The sequence below is a fragment of the Hylaeus anthracinus genome, unplaced genomic scaffold (assembly GCF_026225885.1).
Source record: "Hylaeus anthracinus isolate JK02 unplaced genomic scaffold, UHH_iyHylAnth1.0_haploid 27353, whole genome shotgun sequence".
Taxonomy (NCBI): Eukaryota; Metazoa; Arthropoda; class Insecta; order Hymenoptera; family Colletidae; genus Hylaeus; species Hylaeus anthracinus.
Genome location: NW_026535158.1, coordinates 3,872 through 23,007, shown reverse-complemented (window position 1 = coordinate 23,007; position 19,136 = coordinate 3,872). Strand labels below are relative to the sequence as shown.

General features: G+C 42.2%; 1 protein-coding gene across 2 annotated transcripts in view; it reads left to right on the top strand.

Moving 5' to 3' along the window:
• LOC128893327 (protein groucho-like) overlaps nucleotides 1-18,616 on the top strand; it is a 73,587-nt gene extending 54,971 nt beyond the window's left edge. Inside the window, exons 7-12 of one of the 2 annotated variants that reach the window (XM_054154213.1) lie at nucleotides 1,315-1,340; nucleotides 7,626-7,769; nucleotides 9,354-9,904; nucleotides 13,767-14,042; nucleotides 15,520-16,123; nucleotides 16,839-18,616. In XM_054154213.1, coding sequence (XP_054010188.1) covers nucleotides 1,315-1,340; nucleotides 7,626-7,769; nucleotides 9,354-9,904; nucleotides 13,767-14,042; nucleotides 15,520-16,123; nucleotides 16,839-16,946 — 1,709 coding nt within the window. In that variant the 3' untranslated portion in view covers nucleotides 16,947-18,616. The remainder of the gene's footprint in view (nucleotides 1-1,314; nucleotides 1,341-7,625; nucleotides 7,770-9,353; nucleotides 9,905-13,766; nucleotides 14,043-15,519; nucleotides 16,124-16,838) is intronic. The other variant, XM_054154214.1, reaches the window with a different exon arrangement.
• Nucleotides 18,617-19,136: the final 520 nt, after the last annotated feature.

The following is a 19,136-nucleotide window of genomic DNA, read 5'->3' as shown; positions in this document are numbered from 1 at the left end:
TCCACGTCGCGAACGAGCGACCATCGAAGCGGATTTTTCTCTTTTTGTCACCGTCATCCGTTTGATCCCGCTTTCGCGATACCCTGCCGTGCCCGAGGGGTTGGAAAAAAAAAAAAGAGCACGAGTTGAGCGTGTCGGGGTGCGCGCCACCGAAAAACGGGGGTGGCGTCTCCAGAGCCGATTCCGAGGGGCTTCGAGCCTTGAAATAGTTTCAAAAGGGAATTCTTGTACGTTTCTCACGTTTTGCCGATGTGCTACGAGACTTCTGAATGTTTTGTGCATCGATATATCGGGAAAATTGACGAATTGGGCAATTTTTAGCAAATGTGTGCAAATACAGTCAACGTGATATAATTAATATATTCTTTTGGACGTAAACATTAAAGTGACAATATTAACACTAAATCTATCATCTACGTTTCAACTAAAATATAACAATACAAAATAATAATCCCAGTTGCCTTATTAAAAAACAAACTTATCATTGAACTTCCCAGATCACCCCTAAACATACCTATAAATTATCGAGTAGATGAACAATATCTCTCACCCTTGAATTAAATTTTTGTGTCTACAGTTTAAAGTATCCACGTAAAACTTTATCTAACCATTTTATAGAGGCCCTGGAAAGTCAAACGATGAGTCTCTTTAAAACAAAACTTGATTTTCCTCGAATTACTTTTTCCCCTCATCGCAAATATTATTCAAGGCCCTGTGACATTCGCAGTCCAGGGGTCCAAGGGATCTTAGCCCGTCACTGGGTGGGTCGCGCGGGTCGAACGGGGGTGGTTCCGACGAGGGGTGAGAAAAAAAATATGTAGCCGACGTGACGCGAGCGTGCGGCTCACGGATCGCTCGACTGGAAATTTTCAAAGCGCTTTTCGGGTATCCGCTTTCCACGCAGGGGCGGGAAGGTGAGCGAGGGGATTGGTGAGCGTGTTTGCGTCACCCTGTTAGCGGACACCGGCGGTTTTGAGCGAAAAGCGCATAAATATGCATGAAGATCATTTATACGGGCGCCGGTTGCCCTTCCACCTATCCGCATCCCCCACACCCCGCGGCGACCACCCTCTCGCACCCTCTCTGGCTCTCTGTATTCCTCCCTTTTATGGGCACGTTATTAACATTTTATCGGGCGACGCGGTGGCCGGGATTTTGATGATTTTTTTTTTCTCTCCCCCAAAACCCACCCCACGCACACCACGTCCCCTCGTCGACACGTCGAGAGACCCGGTGCATGAAAATCATTTTCCCGTTGGAAACGTTCCGCACGGCTTTTTTGACTGACGATTGTTTGCATTTGTCTCGTTACAGGTCTCAGCTCGACCGAGGAGAGACACGTGAGTAGAAATATTTCGTTCTGTTTTTTTTTTTCTTCCATTCTAATTTATTCTCTCCCCCACTGTTTTCTCTCACCATCGTGCGTTTATCTTTTGGGAAAGGGTACATAAGGGTATACGCTATATTTCACTTTCATATTTTCCACATTCCTCAAAAATCACTAGCCTGCGGATTCTTATGCACTAAACGAAAATATAAAAAAATCTATGAAATTGTTCATACATACAAAAAAGTATGTAATATAGCAACGATAATATATACACGTTACACCATTCAAAAGGACAAACTTTTAAGTTCAAATCTTTTTTTTTTTTTTTTTGTCTGTATCCATGAATACATGAATTTGCATAAACATCCGCAATCGTCACGTAATATTTCCCAACTGCCAAAGAAGATCACAAACACCGTTTAATTAAAATATTCGTCAACGATTCCAAAGAACAATAATGCTCGGATGGCCACTGCGTTTAATTAATTTTTCATCGCCCAGCAGGAAATGATACGATTACCTTCTCCCCTTGTGCACCTATTTTATTCACCGGTTCGTTTTTTAAACGCCGTTCTTTCGCTTTTAGCGGATAATTGACGCCGTCAGAAACGCGCGTATCGACGCGAAAATCGCGTTTCGGTGACGTCGTCGTTCCCAGATTAAATTATTAATCGACGTCGAAGAGGCGTCGACGCTGGTCGCGCTTTGTCGGTGTTTTCGAACTTCACAACCGGGGAAGAACCAGCGAACACGAGGGGTGGAAGTGAGAGAGAGGCGGGCTTTATTTTTCGCGTACCGTAATTAAGGTTTACTGCGCAAATGAAATTATGTCAGCGCGACGCTGTTTTATCACGGATGAAACAATAATATGTGTCCGAGATTTATGGCCGCTCCCCTCCCCTCCCCCGCCCCGTTCACCACCGCGTTTTGCGTACCGGTAAATATTTCGCCGCTGAAACGCAGACAAATCATTTATCGAAACGTCGAGTTAACAATCGGATTATCCGTTGAAGTTCAAACGTGCAATCTATCGGCATGAATAAACAAATAAACGTGGATGGGCTTTTTTTCCCGCCGTTTATCCGTTTCGCATGGCTGTTTTCCGTCGGGAATTTTCAAGGATTTAATGACGTAGATAAATAATCCAGTCGTGCCGAGCAAACGAACCTGCAGAAATTACCCTGGCCCCTGCTTTTCGCGAATCGATTAAAATTATTTCGATACAACCGAAGGAAAGTATCCTCTATGTGAGTTCAGTAGATGCTAGCATTTATTAACGCGTTAAACAGGTGCCGTGGTTTTTATTAGTTCAAATAGATGTTAAAAGTAAGTTTTCTGTAGAAGGAGCGATAACTATTACGTTTGTAAAATGGATATTATTGAGAAAGAAGATGAGGACATTTTCTACGAATAGAATGCCAATTTAAAGGGAATGCCAAGTTAATGGCTCCAGCATCGATCTTTTATATTTATAAAATAAAAAAAAAAAAAAACGCAAATAAAAATTATTTTTCTATCGTTCGATACATACAGAATAAACCCCAGCAAACAGATCTTTCATAAAGCTAACTGTTTTCGAAATAAAAATTATTGAACGAAACTATAATTTTCTCGCGTCCGAGGTGGCTTGTCTCTCTTAATAAAAGCCTCCCCTATCTTCGCGAAAACAAATCCACTGGACTCCTTTGTTCGTCGCGCAATTATTTTTTTTTTTTTTGTATGTTTCCCTCGACGTATGCTTGAAATTATGCACTTTCGACGACCGCTCCTATAATCCCAGGGGCACCGTGTACAGCGCCTGCATACGCAACTTAACGTTGCACGGTACAACGTGCTCGACGCCACGAGCACTCGCGACATGACCCCGTGTATTACAGGTACGTTACACGCGCGTAACTTTCCGTGCGCGTGAAGGGTACAACGAGTGCTTTAGCCGTACTTCGCCGACGAGTAGGCACTGTACGCGCAATTATGTTTTCGACGAACGCAGAAGAGGCACAAAGTGGCGTACGGGAAAGAGAGCGGCTCAGAAAAAATCCTAACCGGTACCGGTTTCGTGTTTCGACTTTTTACCACCTCGCCGTTTTTTGTCCGCCGACAAAACGAGGCGCCCTGATGAATTTTAATCCCTCGGGCGAGATAAAAAATAACTGCTCGATGATATCGATGTTTCCAGCCTTTGCACTCGGAGTACTTCTGTAAATAAGAGAGATTTTCTGATCCAAACCAATTTCATGGGATCGCTTCTGAAAATAAAAACTGTTTGTTTTTTTTTTTCGTTATATCAATGGTAGAAAATTTATTTTATCGTGTTTCATATAAACTTGGGTAAACTACGTTTTGGCTTGAATACATAATATTCTGTATGATTGTTTAAAAATAACATTAACGGAGATATAGCTGGAATCTTAAAAGATAAGAGAGTGAGGTTTGGTATTTTGAAGTATGGCGAATCCGGGTAAAAATAGGTGACAGTGAACAAGTAGAATAGGAGTTAGCAGAGTGATAGGAAATATAGTTACGGATGAGATAAACAACGTGGAAAGGTATGAACTCGGTATCATTGCAGGTAACGGTGTTCATTCATAGCTAACGCATAACTCAATCCCACTCTCGCGGCAGATGATCCTTGCAGTTGAGTTACTACACGTCCAGCAGTCAGCACTTGGTGTCAATTACTGTCAGTCTTAGAGCTCTCGTTACCACCCTCGTGGTATATAGAAACTACCGTCGAAACATTACATTGTTGCGGTATAAACGGTCCACGAGTCTCTCGCCTCGGATTCCAACACGAGATCACCTTCCACGCGCGTCGATTGACTGCTAGCGATGGGATCAAGTTTCAAACGCACTCGCGATTTCGAATCAATTACCATACTCGAGATTATGTTTCTCAAAGTACATGTAAAGAGTTTCGAAAATAGAAATGGTATAACAAAATCAACCACCGTTAAAGTCATAATTCAAGGCTTCGTATTACGAACGTATTACAGTAATACATTACTGTTTTATCCGTGCCTCGCATACTCAAGAATTAAGCAGTCAAACGACAACACGAAACGTGGGGCACGGGATTGATCGTTTAGGTAAAACGGTCGACGGTGGATCCCAGGATCGCGTGGGTTCGAATCTTTGTGACTTTCGTTTAGACTCCTGCGTTACATTAAATTCCATTGTTCCATTAACAAAAATATTTCACCCTATAATGCATTGCATTAAACGCGACTCTGATGCTACAGTCGAGTTTGCAATAATCGAGATTCTACCACAGTTGGCTCTTATTCGGTTAGGCCTGGGTTAGATCTTCAAGACCTGAGATCTCTAAAACAAAATAGCGCACCTATCCCAGGCTTACCTACCGCTTAGTATCACTCTCCACCTGCCGAATGCCTTACGATAAACAAAGTCCTGATGCTGCAATGAACCATCCAATTAACTTCCTTATTACCAAAACAAAACGGCACATCTGCCAATGGCCTACACTAATTCATTCATTCATTCATTCATCTCGCGAGCCAGCGCTAGGCCGGCCCGATTCCACTCGTTTCCACTCGTGAAGGACTCGATCCCGCTCGCGCGATGCTTAATCCCATCGCTATCAGCTGCCTCGTTCGTGGTTTCGCGAAACAAAAGCCCACCCGCTGAACCGACCAGTGGAACGGCTCGAAATTCCCGCGGGGATAGAAGCGATACCCGCAGCCGAGCAGAGCAGATAACATTAAAGTTACGAAAGTAATTACAGACGAATGCTAGGCTCGATTCGTATCGGCGCTCGAAGGGATAGGATCCTCGTCCAGAAAACTTTTCTTTTCGTAGCCGAGGGGTTAGGCGCGCCGCGGTGTTCGCCCGTAGAAAATGCAAGTAACGCGACCTTCTCGCGCCAGGGCTCGCGCGCCCAGGAGGAACGAAGCGGAGAACAGAGAACAGAGTGAACAGAGACGAAACGAGGGATTGTCGTGGAAAGGGAGGCGGACGAAAAAAAAAAAAAAATAATGGAAAGAGCGGGCCAGCCATAAAGAAGGAGGGAAAAGGGGAGATAGCCAGCGTGTATTATAGGTTTGCCGAGCCTGTAATCATCGCGGGACCGCGAAACGCCCATCGACGCCCTCTCATTCTGCCTCTCGCTATTCTATTTTCCTCTCTCCTTATTCGACCGATCCTCGGGCAGTTTCCTCGGTTCCCTCGTTCCTGTTTCTCTCCTTGTACGTGTGTTGCGCGCGCTAGACTGTGTGCGTGTCTCCTCGTCCCGTTCTCTACCGCGCTGCGCCGACTCTATAATCATTATCAACCTCTTCCCGAAGCATCTTCCTTCCATTCCTTTTTTACCCCTTTTTGCCCTCTACCTCCTGGATTCGTGCTTCCTTTAATACTCTTCCTCTGCGTGGTATTCCTAGCCGCCACCCGCGGGCCTCCACTCTCGTGCTTTCCTCTTTTTCATCGAGCTTTTGCGTACACACGCGCGGACACGCTGTCCACCGACGACTCCGTTTACGTTCCGTTACGAATCGAACGGTGCTCGATGGGTCTTGTCGCGTGCCGCGGCTCACGCCACCAAAAATTCGGATTTGATGCTGAGTTATTGGGTATAGGGTTTCGATAGTGGATATTATCGGTGATTGAAGCATTTGGGGAGTACGAAGTTTGATAAATAATCGGAATAAATATTTAGGAACGATTTTGGTAGTCTCATCTATTGGACATTATCTGTATCGATGGTCTTCTATTCGAGCTACCAATTCTCATTACTATAAACTACTAACTCTGGTAATTTCTTGACATCTTACTGATAGTCTAATGAATTGACGTAAAGTGTCTATTTCCATTTGTGCTATTAATTCCTATACAAATAGCGATGATACATTATCGATGAGTGTCGCATAGTAAGAACATATAAATCAGTCCCTTAAAATATATTCAAAATTCATATGTCAATTATTTTACCCAACACTAATCAGTATTTCTACGTTAAACAATCGGATCTACGTAAATTATTCATGCTACGAGTAACGCCAAGTATGCGAAAGCGCGATAAGTAATGCAATTGGAATTTTGACGCGAACAACGGTGGAAGTTTTTTTTTCCCCGCGGGCGGTTAAGAGGGAATTGAAAACCTTTATTCAAACGTCAGCGGAGAATCGTTATTCCGTGTTTCGAAACCATTACGAGCCATTCGTGCGCGATGTTGGAGATGTTTTATTCAAGAACGCGAAGCGTTGAAAATTACGTTTCGATGCCTTTGAAACGAGGCGTCCGGTCGGCGCGGCGAATTCGAAATCGATTATCGCGAACGCGCTCGCGTGACAATTGATAATAATCGTCGACGCAGGTAATTACGGTTTTGTCACGTTGATCGGACCGCAGGAAACTGGTGGGTAATCCGTTGTTTCAGTCCACGCCAGTTGTCTGTTATTTAACTAGAGATTAACGGCCGTGTGTAAACGTATATACTTCTGTTCGTGCAGTGTGTCTTCGTCGGTTATCGTTCGGGACGCTTCTTCGTCCGTTTAATCGTTCGTGTAAATCAAATACCCGTTTCAACGTTGCGTTAGACAACGAAACATCTACTTGTGTGTTCAAAAGTATTAGACAGTCGTAAAACTTTCGCGAGTATATTCTCATAGTTCTCAAACAAAACGAGAGTGTACAGGCGAGGCTTATGATGTATTTAAATGTTATTTTTGCTTGGGATATCTATCGCGCTTAAGATGGTGTTATTTTTAAACTAAAACTTGTAAAAGGATGTTCGAGTTTCTTTTAGAATATCGGCAAAATTTAACTTGAAACATACGAGCCCACGAGAACCAGAGTAGCCTATTTGCGAAATTACGGTACTGAGTTTATAAACAAAAATTGAATCATTTAGATAAAAATTCGTTACAGTTCAATGCCGCCATTTGTTAATGATTAAGGAACATCGTATCAGCTATGCGCTTTAGGCCATAACTCAATTCTTAAAAAAATGTTACTTAGACCACTCTGGTTTTCAAGGTCAGTTATAGCGAGTCGTCGATAAGTGTCGCGAAAATTTGTTCAATATCTGTCACGTTATCGTCATGAGTTCTAGAAACTGTTCGCTCCAATGTCAACATAAGTCCAATAAGTTTCGATTCGAGTGGAAATAAAGGCAATTAAAATTCACTTCCTTCGGTCAATAAGTGTCACGATGCGATCCTGACTTGGCCACACTTATCGATGATTCTGCTATTTTTTTAACACGTTTGTATATATTTTCTGTCTACGACATTCGGGAACGTGTACGAGCAACGCGTAACGCGTAATTTTCGTCACGTTACAGAGAAGTTCGATATCGCCTGGCGATAAGTACAGTCGTCCACGGACACCGCAGGAGACGCACCATTCCCATCATTCACAGAATCACCATGACCATCCCATGCACATCAAGAAAATGAAAAAGGAGCAGGATAAAGACATTGGTCACGTAAGTACAGCTCTATACTCTTCGTTGTTCGTCTTTAACCCCCTATTGCTTGGATCCTGAGATATTTCAATCTAGAGAGGAGCAAAATCTTATGCGAACAATGGATAAGTCTTGAATAAGAAGTCTTTGTATAATGCTTTATTTTCACCAAAATTACAAAAAAATCACAAACACAAATTTACAATTATAATTTCTTCATAATGAAAGCAGCAATATACGGGGTGTCCCAAAAGTCGGGGAGCAGCCGGAAATGGGGGATAGCTGAGACGATTCTGAATAACAATTTCCTTTGTAAAAATGTCGGATGGGGCTTCGTAACCTTCGCTACCGCGGCCGCTCCAACGGTCTACGCGCGCTCTGATTGGTCGGGGTTTTCTCTTAATATCTCCTTAACGAAGCCCCATCCGACATTTTTGCAAAGGAAATTGTTGTTCAGAATCGTCTCAGCTACCTCCCATTTCCGGCTCCTCCCCGACTTTTGGGACACCCTGTACATATAATACAGGCAAAAGTTTCACAGTCGTGTATGAGGTGTTTTTTTTTTATTAAGAATCAATGAATATCAACTTCAGAAAGGCTGATCACAAGATATATGACTTGCTAATCGTGCAATACGAAACTTACCGTGTTTATGTAACTCTGGTCGTAATTTTTATTGGAATTAGAACGGATCAAAAGTTCTTTTATGCGTTAATCGAATTGTTTTATTTAGATGAATATTCTATCCATCTCCGATTTATGCAGTAATTACGCCCGGGCGATAACGCTATCATTGTAACAGTGTTCGTGCCTGTTAAATAAGATAACGCTGATTAGCATTATCAATATGTAACTTAGATATGCAAACTCTGGATAGTGGTTTCTTCAAACATGTTTCTCAGATAGTAAATCCTTCATTCCGTTGACTCTTCGCTAAACGATGTCAGATTTAACGAAGCAGATTTAACGCGATTCAAAAATTAAAAATTCCTGTAATATTCCTGATCCTTCGTGAACGATCGCAGACGCGTTTCGTTACGTAACTGTTTCTCAAAATTTTAACAAGTTTGTTAACGATCTTCAGTTAAGGCGGAGGTATGAGTTTCATCGGTATAACGGAGCATTCATTTCAGGGGACTATTTATTAACTACGTTTAGGCTATATAGTAGCCCTCCTCGGGGGGTATAAACGAATTAACTGACCGTACTTATTCATTTGGGCCTCCTACGGAGGATCAGCGCTGCTGGAAGACAATAATGAGACATCGTAAAATTAGTTGTTCCAAACTATAGCCAATCCGACATACTACATTTTCTTTTTTCTTTTTACAATTCCGTTAATTTCCCTATGTCAAGTCCTACGTTAAGTTCACTATTACCAGATATGCAGGTGACTACAGTTCAAATAATCGAAACTCGATCCAAGATTGACTTGCACTGGAAAATCTTCCTACCTTTACTCGTATATCCCATCAAGCTTCCATTAATCGAAATCGATCATCTCTTCTGCTATCTAATGAGATCACCTAAAATCCCCGGATTTGGATTAAAACCGGCATTCCATCGAACGAGTAAACTAACCAATTTCAAACGTTGACGTTGCAGAGCGACGGCGAGAAGAGTGACCAGGATCTAGTCGTGGACGACGCCAGCGAGGGACCTACCAGCCCAGTGGTGAACGGCACGTCATCGCCTCGAGAAAACGGCTTGGACAAAGTGGTGCCAGCGATGGGTGCAGGCGTGCAGACGAAGAAAGACGTTCCTCCGCACTCGCCGAGGAGTGGGACCAGCAGCAACGCCAGCACACCATCAGCGAAGAAGATGGAGGAACGGGAGAAGCCAACGACACCGATCTCGAAGCCCCTGACGCCAACCTCGGGCTCCGCGCTGGGTGGATCCGGTCTGAAGCCTTCGGGATCGGCGAAGCTCCATCAAGGACCGCCGCCTCCTGGTGTACCCAGCGCCTATCCGCCTCACTATCCCCCTGGGCCACCGTCCCACCATCTGGGACCAGCTGGTCAACATCCACACGTCGACATGATGGGTTATAACGGCTACGTGGCGCCTAGAGCTCCACCTTCGCTTCAGCAACTGTACGACCCCCACGTGGCCATGAGGACTCCCATGGGATCGGTCGCTGTACCTGGAGGCAAACCGTGAGTACTATTCCACTCTTCTTGGACCAATTGATCCGACTACATTTTTTAACAAGCTGAACGCCACGCAGCGATGGGCAAAACCCTAGACTTCGAATAAATCTGAAGCTTGCCGATATGTTGGTCTCTTTTCCTTCTTTGGAAAATGTTCTAGGGTTTTGCCCATCGCTGACGCCACGTCACCCCATACACTGGCTGACAGAGCTTCTCGCTAAAACGTCAACGATTTTGAGGACTAGGAATGAATGAAAATAACTCTGAATAGAATTCGTAAATTTTGATATAAAACACGAAAATAAATAATACGTAAATATTAAATTCTATAGTTAAAATTACTAAAACTCCATTTGTAAAAGGAACATACAGTCGGGCCGATAAGTATTTGTACCCTCTGTGCTTATTGAAGGAATTTATCTAAATTAAATAATAGGTTTGATGTTTCCAAATAAAGTCTTCGTGATGTCTGTACAAATGTAAAGTTTACCCATGTACATATACGTTCTAATGAAACATTGATTTGGAAACATCGAACCTATTATTTGATTTAGACAAACTTCTTTAATAAAGGATATGAATATTTATGAGACTGACTGTATGGGTTACAGAACGTGTCTCCACGTAACTTTTGTTTACAAAAAATAGGAGCTCACAATCAAGAGGAAACTTTAATGAAGGTGTGCAAGTTGATTCTTGAGCCACCCTGTAGAAACGAGCATGTGCTGTCGAATGATTGACTGAGTTCTCGATGAAAGTTCGAGTGTTTCAATATTGCCCATACGAAAGTTGGCGTTCTGTCAGTGACGCGTGAAATTATTCCTGACATTAAGACAAGTTCCGACGGATCTGTTATTTCTACAAAGAGCAGACAGATGACTGGCAGAGTGATTGGCAGAACCTGTGGTTTCGTGGGAGTGACTAGTCGAACGGTGTAGCTTTAGCAGAGGAACGGCTGTTAATTTCGCCCTTTCGAGGATAGTCTTGGCATTCTTGGAAATTAGCTGACAGTGACTAACGGTTAAGGTGGCCCATGGTCTAGCGTCAAAGACTAATTAGTTCTGGAATCTTTGTAGCTCTCGAATGCTTAACCCATTTCGGGATGAGATTTTTCTTTTTTTAGATGGAAACATTCTTTAGCTGGAGCAGTTCATTCTATATCTTCCGTTGGGAGTATTCAGTGTAAATAGTAAGGAATGTTAATTAGTTTTATATTTACACATTTTTAGTTTGTTAGGATCAGTGGTTATTAAAGGGTGAATTTAATGATTAGGATTAGGATTATTGTACCTTCACATTCGATGATTTGAACACTAGTTTAAGTAAAAATGTCTATCATTTTGTAACGTTAGAATACCAACTTCCTTAGTTCTGAAATAATAGACTTCAAATTTATTCGACATCAAATTTTAAGTAGTTAAAATAATCGCGTTGGATTTTAGCTAAAATCAACTAGTATTTTGAATACTGTAGGAAAAACTCCACAGCCAGATGCGACACCGAGTTCGTCGCCAAACTCGGGCTTTATTGAGGTTGCTAGATATTTTTGCTTCCCCTGAATAACTGTACGCACTCGATACGTGAGCCTAACACGGCAATTTAGACTTAGCGTCATAAACCGTGTTCGCACAATCGGGACACTCGTCGACGCTGTCGACTACCTGGATATCGAAGACGACCCGAGGAATAGCTTCGAATTTTGTGCGACAGGCAGTTCTATCCGCGCTTGCAAACCGAGAGGTTGCCTAGCTGACCGTGTTACTAGCAACCTCACATCGTTGTACATACTTAACCTTACGTTTACCTTGTTTTGTTTTTATCCATAATAAATACGCAGTGGGAACATTACTCTGTTCCATATATATTTATTTGAATATAAATATCCAACAAATCGAAAATTCTTAGGTGTACAAATTAATTATATGGCTCCACAATTGAATTAACTATTCAGTATGTACCGCTACCAAGTTCGAAATATTAGAGGCACACTAAAACTAACGTTATCTAACACTAACGTTGTTGTTTTCTTAAAATAGAGAAATCTCCTCAGTCTCTGTAACAATTTGACAAACTATACATAAATCTTTCCTGGGGCATCGTTTCTAAATGCAAACGCCCACCGTTATCACTCTTCTCCCTTTATTTACCACACCTCTAGCCCACACATTTTTTCTCTAACTCCAAATCGTCAAGTTCAAAACCCAGATCACTCTCAACGAAATCGTGGCTCGTTCGAAATTATCAAGATTTACCTTGTCACTCGATATCGACGTCTCGTAGAGGTTAGACGAGTGACGGCCGCGTTCCCGAGGCCCTCGATGCCAGTTCTTCAAACAAATCTAAATCGAACGAAGACTAAGTAACCACACAGCTGTTTGCTCTCGCGCGGATGAAAAACGTCTTGGTACCGACGGTGTCTCAAGATAAGATAATTCGATTGCGCGACGTTTAATATTTAACGAGGGATATCGAAAGTTAATATTTAACAAGTTTACGGGCCACGGAGGAATAAAGAATTTGTTCAACAAATCTCTCCGAAATTCTGCGCGCAACGTGGAAGTTTCCAGTCGGCGGTTTCGAGTCGTCGCGATAAGGAACGCGTTTGTTTGTCGAAGATTTCGGTTTTCACGCCTGGAAAGGTGCATTCGCGATACGTTACAGTGACGAATGCCATTGAACGCGTACTCTGTTGCATTTCTAGCGAAAGATCGGACGTCGATGCAAGGTACAATGCGGTTTTTGTTGAACGCCGTTTGACGTTCGTTTGCTCTGGAGGCGGGGCCCGTTATCAGCGATTTTGTTTGCTATGAAAATTCAGCGATCCCGTTGTTTATTGCAGTTGGAAACGGTTGAAATACGACGCGCTATCGATATATTTGCTTTAGGACAAATGTCTGCGCGGCGAGATTAATGTTGAAGATAAAAACTGATAGGCAACATTGCACATAGTGGAAGTGAAAGCTTTTTTTTCTCGTATCCGCTAATGTGCACGATAGCGCGCGATTGCGAGAAATATAGATAGTCGAACGTTCACGGATGTGACGTGATATTTAAATCAGTGCTTAGAATATATCGCGTCGTTATTATTTATGCAAATATGTGTTTCTTTCAGTAAGGAGACAGGCGTAAAAGGTAAAAATAGAGAATCTCGAAACTCGACATGTTTGGTTTGAATCGCTTTTAGTATCTGTGAATACTGTCGTTACATCTTTTGATAGTTTGAAAATATACCCCGGAATATTTAGCACTGTTGCATTCTACGAAAAATTCATTAACGAAATCATTGAACGATACTGGTCGTGTCTCGCGTGACTTCAATATGTTCAATATGTCAATATATTTATTTATCTCATTTATTACAGTACTTTATAAAGGTGTACATGCAAGATGAACAAAATTAAGCCTTGTACTAACACACATCTGTCGATATAACATACCTAAAAATAATTAACGAAAATACTTTTAATTATCCTTGCAAATGGAGGGTTTCTAAAAAGGAATTTAGAATTTTTGAATGCATCCATACCATTCTTATTTGATTAAAAACGAAAATTCTAAAGCCCTTTCTGGAACACTCTTCACCTATGCAACGTTGAATCTTACCCAGTCTTACCTTAATCTTACCCAGAATCTTACGTTTTACCCCGTTAAAAAAAAAGAACATCCAATTCATGAAAATGAATGGTTGCGAATAAATGCAGGGAAAGACCCGCCAGTACATCGTTCTCGCCATTAACTTATCTAGTTTCGTTAAACGTAGACGAGATGTCTAGATCGGTAATCGGCTGTGTCCGGAACAACGCGCAGCTATCGTTGGTAAACACACCTGTTTCACCGCACGAGTCGCATTTTTTTCACGATGTTCCAGTGCGTACAGCTTCCACGTGTCGAGCGAGGGCCAGATGCAGCCGGTGCCCTTCCCACCGGATGCGCTGATCGGACAAGGGATACCGCGTCATGCGAGGCAAATTAATACCCTCAGTCACGGGGAGGTCGTGTGCGCCGTCACGATCTCGAATCCGACCAAGTATGTATACACCGGCGGCAAGGGATGCGTCAAGGTCTGGGACATTGGACAGGGCGGTACAGGAAGTACGAAATCGGTATCGCAGCTCGACTGTCTGCAACCTGATAACTACATCAGGTCAGTGGTTCTCTTGGTTAACTTCGTAATTATCACACATGGATATGCATTTTTATTTGTTAAGAAAGAGTTCTATGAATGAAACGATTTTTAGGTTATTGTTAAACAGCACTTTTGGGGTTGTTTGGATTTTTTAATATTTTCTTTAAAGGCAGTTTCTTCGATCCATGTTTAGTGACTTTTTTTTTAACGATGGATCACAACCTATGTAAAAGATGCAATCTTTACTGCTTAGATCGTAATCTGTGCGAATATTCCAATTTCTATTGTTCCCATCGCAAACTATATCGAAATTTCAATGTTTGCTTCGATCCTCAAGTTTATGAATAATTCAATCCTTCCCCATCTCTATCACAGATCGTGTGGCAATTAATAAATTCATGAATGTTGTTCTTGTTCCCCCAAAAATATCATTTTAAATGCCAAACGAACAATCCAAATAAACAGTCAGCGGAATGCAGATCGCAAGAGACTCGGTATAACAAGTTATCAATTGATATCCACGTTACGGTTCTTTATATAGGTTACAGCCTGTCACACGCAACAACAACAACAATCGTGTCACGTATTCATTCTACAATATTCACGAGCATTCCTGACGGCAATCCCCCTCGTTTCAAAGCGAAAGGGTTAAACGGGAAAGCTTTCGCGCGCGCGCGCGTGTGTACGCGAAACATTGGAAATTTTGTATTCCGTGGGCGAAACGCTGAAAAATCACATCGGACCGCCCGCTGATAGAATAAACGCGACGTTCGGCATTTTTACCATGCATTTGCGCGCGGCTCACGTTTTCGACGTCGAAGGGTAGAATAATATTCGCGTCGGGTATGACTGTTAATGTCTGGTTCGATACCCGCGGTAATTGAACCCCTGCCGCGACATTTTTTATATTTTTTTTTTTTATTATATCTTTTTATTTTTTTCGCTACGCGGATGCCCGACGTCGGCCGGGCAAATTTAATACGTTTCGCCGGTAATGCACGCGCGTCCCTCGCATTAAAAGGTACTTTACGATCCATCGGTCGCAGTTGCTAATCACGTCGGCGCACTTCAGCGGCTGATTTCGACGCGCAAAAATGATTACCACCTTTCGATTTTGGCGAAACCAAGCTCTTGGTCGAATTTCCCGCGATAATATAAGCATCAATAGTATCATTTCGTACGATAAAAATTTTAATTTTTTAATTTTCCTCTGTCCTTTAATAATATCAGGTTACACTGTTTAGAAATTAAAACATATCTTCGTTTAAATCGCAATTCTTTATACGAATCTGCACAAACATCCGCAGTCTGTTCATACGTATTACCAATAATAATACACCATCACCAAGGGAACCTTAACAACAACAACAACGACAACAACAACAACAATAATAATAATATGAATAATAATCACGGATTCGCTCCTGTATCATCTTACCTTTCCCGTCAAAAGTAAAAAACATTCCTACAATGGAGTTTAACGCGATATGTCCAGGTCGGTGAAACTGCTACCGGACGGTAGGACCCTGATAGTCGGGGGTGAGGCCAGTCGGCTGAGTATCTGGGATCTGGCGAGCCCGACGCCGAGGATCAAGGCCGAATTAATCTCTTCCGCTCCCGCCTGTTACGCTCTGGCCATCTCGCCCGACTCGAAGGTCTGCTTCAGCTGCTGCAGCGACGGTAACATCGCCGTCTGGGATCTCCAGAATCAGACGCTGGTCAGACAGTTCCAAGGTCACACGGACGGCGCGTCGTGCATCGACATCTCCGCGGACGGCTCGAAGCTGTGGACAGGTGGTCTGGACAACACGGTGCGCTCGTGGGATCTCCGCGAGGGCAGGCAGCTCCAACAACACGACTTCACCTCGCAGATATTCTCTCTGGGCTATTGTCCTACGGGAGAGTGGTTGGCCGTGGGCATGGAGAACTCGAACGTCGAGGTGCTGCACGCCACCAAGCCCGACAAGTATCAACTCCACTTGCACGAGTCCTGCGTCCTGTCTCTGAGATTCGCCTCCTGCGGCAAGTGGTTCGTCTCCACCGGCAAGGACAATCTGCTGAACGCGTGGCGCACGCCTTACGGAGCCTCGATATTCCAGGTGAGCGTTTGCAAGCATCGTAAAGGGCTTGTTCAGTGGGTAGACTATGGGAGGTGTCCAGGGAAAACAGGTTTCTTGAGAATACTAAGTAATCGGAAATATTCGAGTAACGTTTGTCATTGTATTAAGCTATTTGCATCGTATGGAAAATTGGCAAATTCGTTCTTCTCGAGAACATATTTTTTTTTTTTTTTTGTTTTTTAAATTGTATTTAAGTGAAATTGTTTCCAGGTATATACAAAATGAAAACAATGTCGTGTATAACGATTAATTTATTATACATTGATAATAACAGTGTATTATCATCATGTGGTTCGAAAATTTCAGTGTCACGTTAGGTGAACCTTCATATATTCTATATAAATCAACCTATTTGAATGAAAATTGGCAGAAATACTTTTCAAAATATATATCTTTAGTACATCTTTGTAATTTTTACATTAGACATTTAGTACATCCGGAAAAAATTCACAAACATCAGCACTTTCTGGGATGTCTCCTCCGAACGTCCATTCACTGCATAATTCAATGACTTACGAATCCCTAAATTCGAAACTCGTTTATATTTTCTAAAGCTATCGAATATGTAAGTCGGAAAATGTCGAATGCAAAAGTTCGAGTCGCGTAGAGTCGCAAAAAATACGAGAGCGTCGCATTCCATTGCAAATCCTCGCGACCGCGTCTTGACGTAGAACGTGTCTTGTGCTGTTTCCAGTCGAAGGAATCGTCGTCGGTGCTGAGCTGCGATATATCTGCGGACGACAGGTACATTGTCACCGGGTCTGGTGACAAGAAGGCGACCGTCTACGAGGTCATGTACTGAACGAGACCGCAACGGAACACCGAAATCATTCTCGAAAGTGAACTCTTCTCAACGTGGGTGTACATAGTTCTTGCGCGACATTGTGAGAGACGTTTTGTTGCCGTTGTTCTTGTTATTGTTGTTGTTGTTACACGAGCGAAACGAACCAAGCGCGGAGAATCGTCGAATCCGTATTGGACGAAACGGAGCAAGTGATAATGAAATTTCTACTATCGACGACGATGGAAATTGCGTATGCTTCGTTTCTGTCCGATCAGCGTGTTATCGAAATCGACGAACGATGTTCCGAGCAATCATTTTTATCAAAGGGAGTCTTGAATCGAGTTCGTCCAGCTCGTTCTGCGTGCAATCGTGTTTGACGACGAAGACCGCGCATTAATTAGAATAAACGTCGGTATTCGTATCGCGTTCCCCCTTGTACATTTTGTATATACGTATACATATTATATATTATATATCAGTCTTTAAGTATACCGTCATATTTTTCTACGTCCCCTAAAAGTGAGACGGAAAGCGAAGTTTAAGTAAAGGAAACAGTTGAATCGTGTAAATATTGTCAGGCTTAGAGAATATAACTGAATCGAGACGAGAGACGATTAAATAAAAAGTGATACTCGAGACTAAATCGGTTGACTCATTTCGTAGCCTAAATCAAACCGGTTAAGAAGAGACGATTTAACTAATAAATCGTTTCGGTAGAAATCTTATCTTTCAGCAGAGTCGCTGTTCTCAAAGGTAAGAGGAATTAATACCAAACCGAACAAGTAATTAATTATAATACTTTTATAACAAGCATATACAATTTTGATAACAAGGAGACCTGCTTTTCGAAATTAGGTCAATTATGTGCTTGATGTCATCTTTTGCGATAAAATTATTTTTAAAGATACATTTCACTTTTTGGATTGTTTTAATTATCAACTGTGTCATTTCTATTAACTTTACAATTAGAAGCAGCCTTTGGAATCAATGTAGCATGACGTGTACATTCTTTTTAGATTTTCATAATGAATATAGTATAATGATAAGAATTTTAATAGGTCATACAATAACGTAATGATCTCATGTTTGATATCATAACTTGAAATTTATAACAAAATGCATGAAAAATATCTTTAAATTTACTCATTGTAGCAAATACTTTTCGAAAAATCCCAACTTCATTCCATACATTAATTTAATTTTTTCAATCCGCCAAGTTTATTTTAATAAAATTTCACTCGAATAAATCTGTAATGGGATGATGATTTCAACTAGAATTTATCCGAATAACAGCCACCTTTGACGCTGGACAATCAACGCCGCAGCGTGGATCGCGATCGCGCCGCGCCCGTCACCGAAACTATAAAACAAGGGCGTCACCCCCGTCCGCGGGGTTGCTGGTTTCCCATAAACGTGTCAACGGTCCAGCAACAGAGTTCCCTGTCAGAGGGAAAAAGACGCGACATCAACAATATTTAGTCGCAACGCCGGAGGGATCGTGTCGCGAAAATCACGACACCACCTCGCCGATAAAAAAAAAAAAAAAATACCGCTACGTGTCGGTTGTCGCGCGCATTTTCCGCGATCATCACTTGGAAACAAATTGCGGCAACGCGACATCCGTGTAGGGCAAACGTCGGTTACCAAAATGCAACGAATAAAAATAGAGAACCAGAGAAACCACCTGGCTGGAAAGTGTCACTGCTTTGGGGAGGAACTGTGACACTACGAGATGGAGGTGTAGGAGTGTTCGAGTAACTCTTGATTGGTAATTCTTGTTCTTGAAGTTAGTTGGTTATTAATCGAGGCTTTTAGGAACACTTCGGTTAAGAATTGTTGCGGTAGAGAATTAATTCTTGTGAAACAAGCCTCTTACAAACCTTATCTCGCTGTTACATAATTAGCTTGCGAATGTTTATGCAAATTCGATACTTTTCCAGATTCGGGTAAAGAAATCAGACTTGAACGATGTTTATCTTCCTATGTTTTATCTTCCAACCAATCTAACATGTACTATATCATTATTACTATTCTATATGTATTTATATTTGCAACACGTAACACGTAAAAACACACGCAGTACCTTCTCCCATATAAATTTCGTTTTTATCATGAGAAAACAGTTTGAAATTTGAACATCATGCCACGTATCGCGCCACTTGAGATTGAAAGTCGCGTCGCGCCCGAAGGGGTTAAAATCGCACGGAG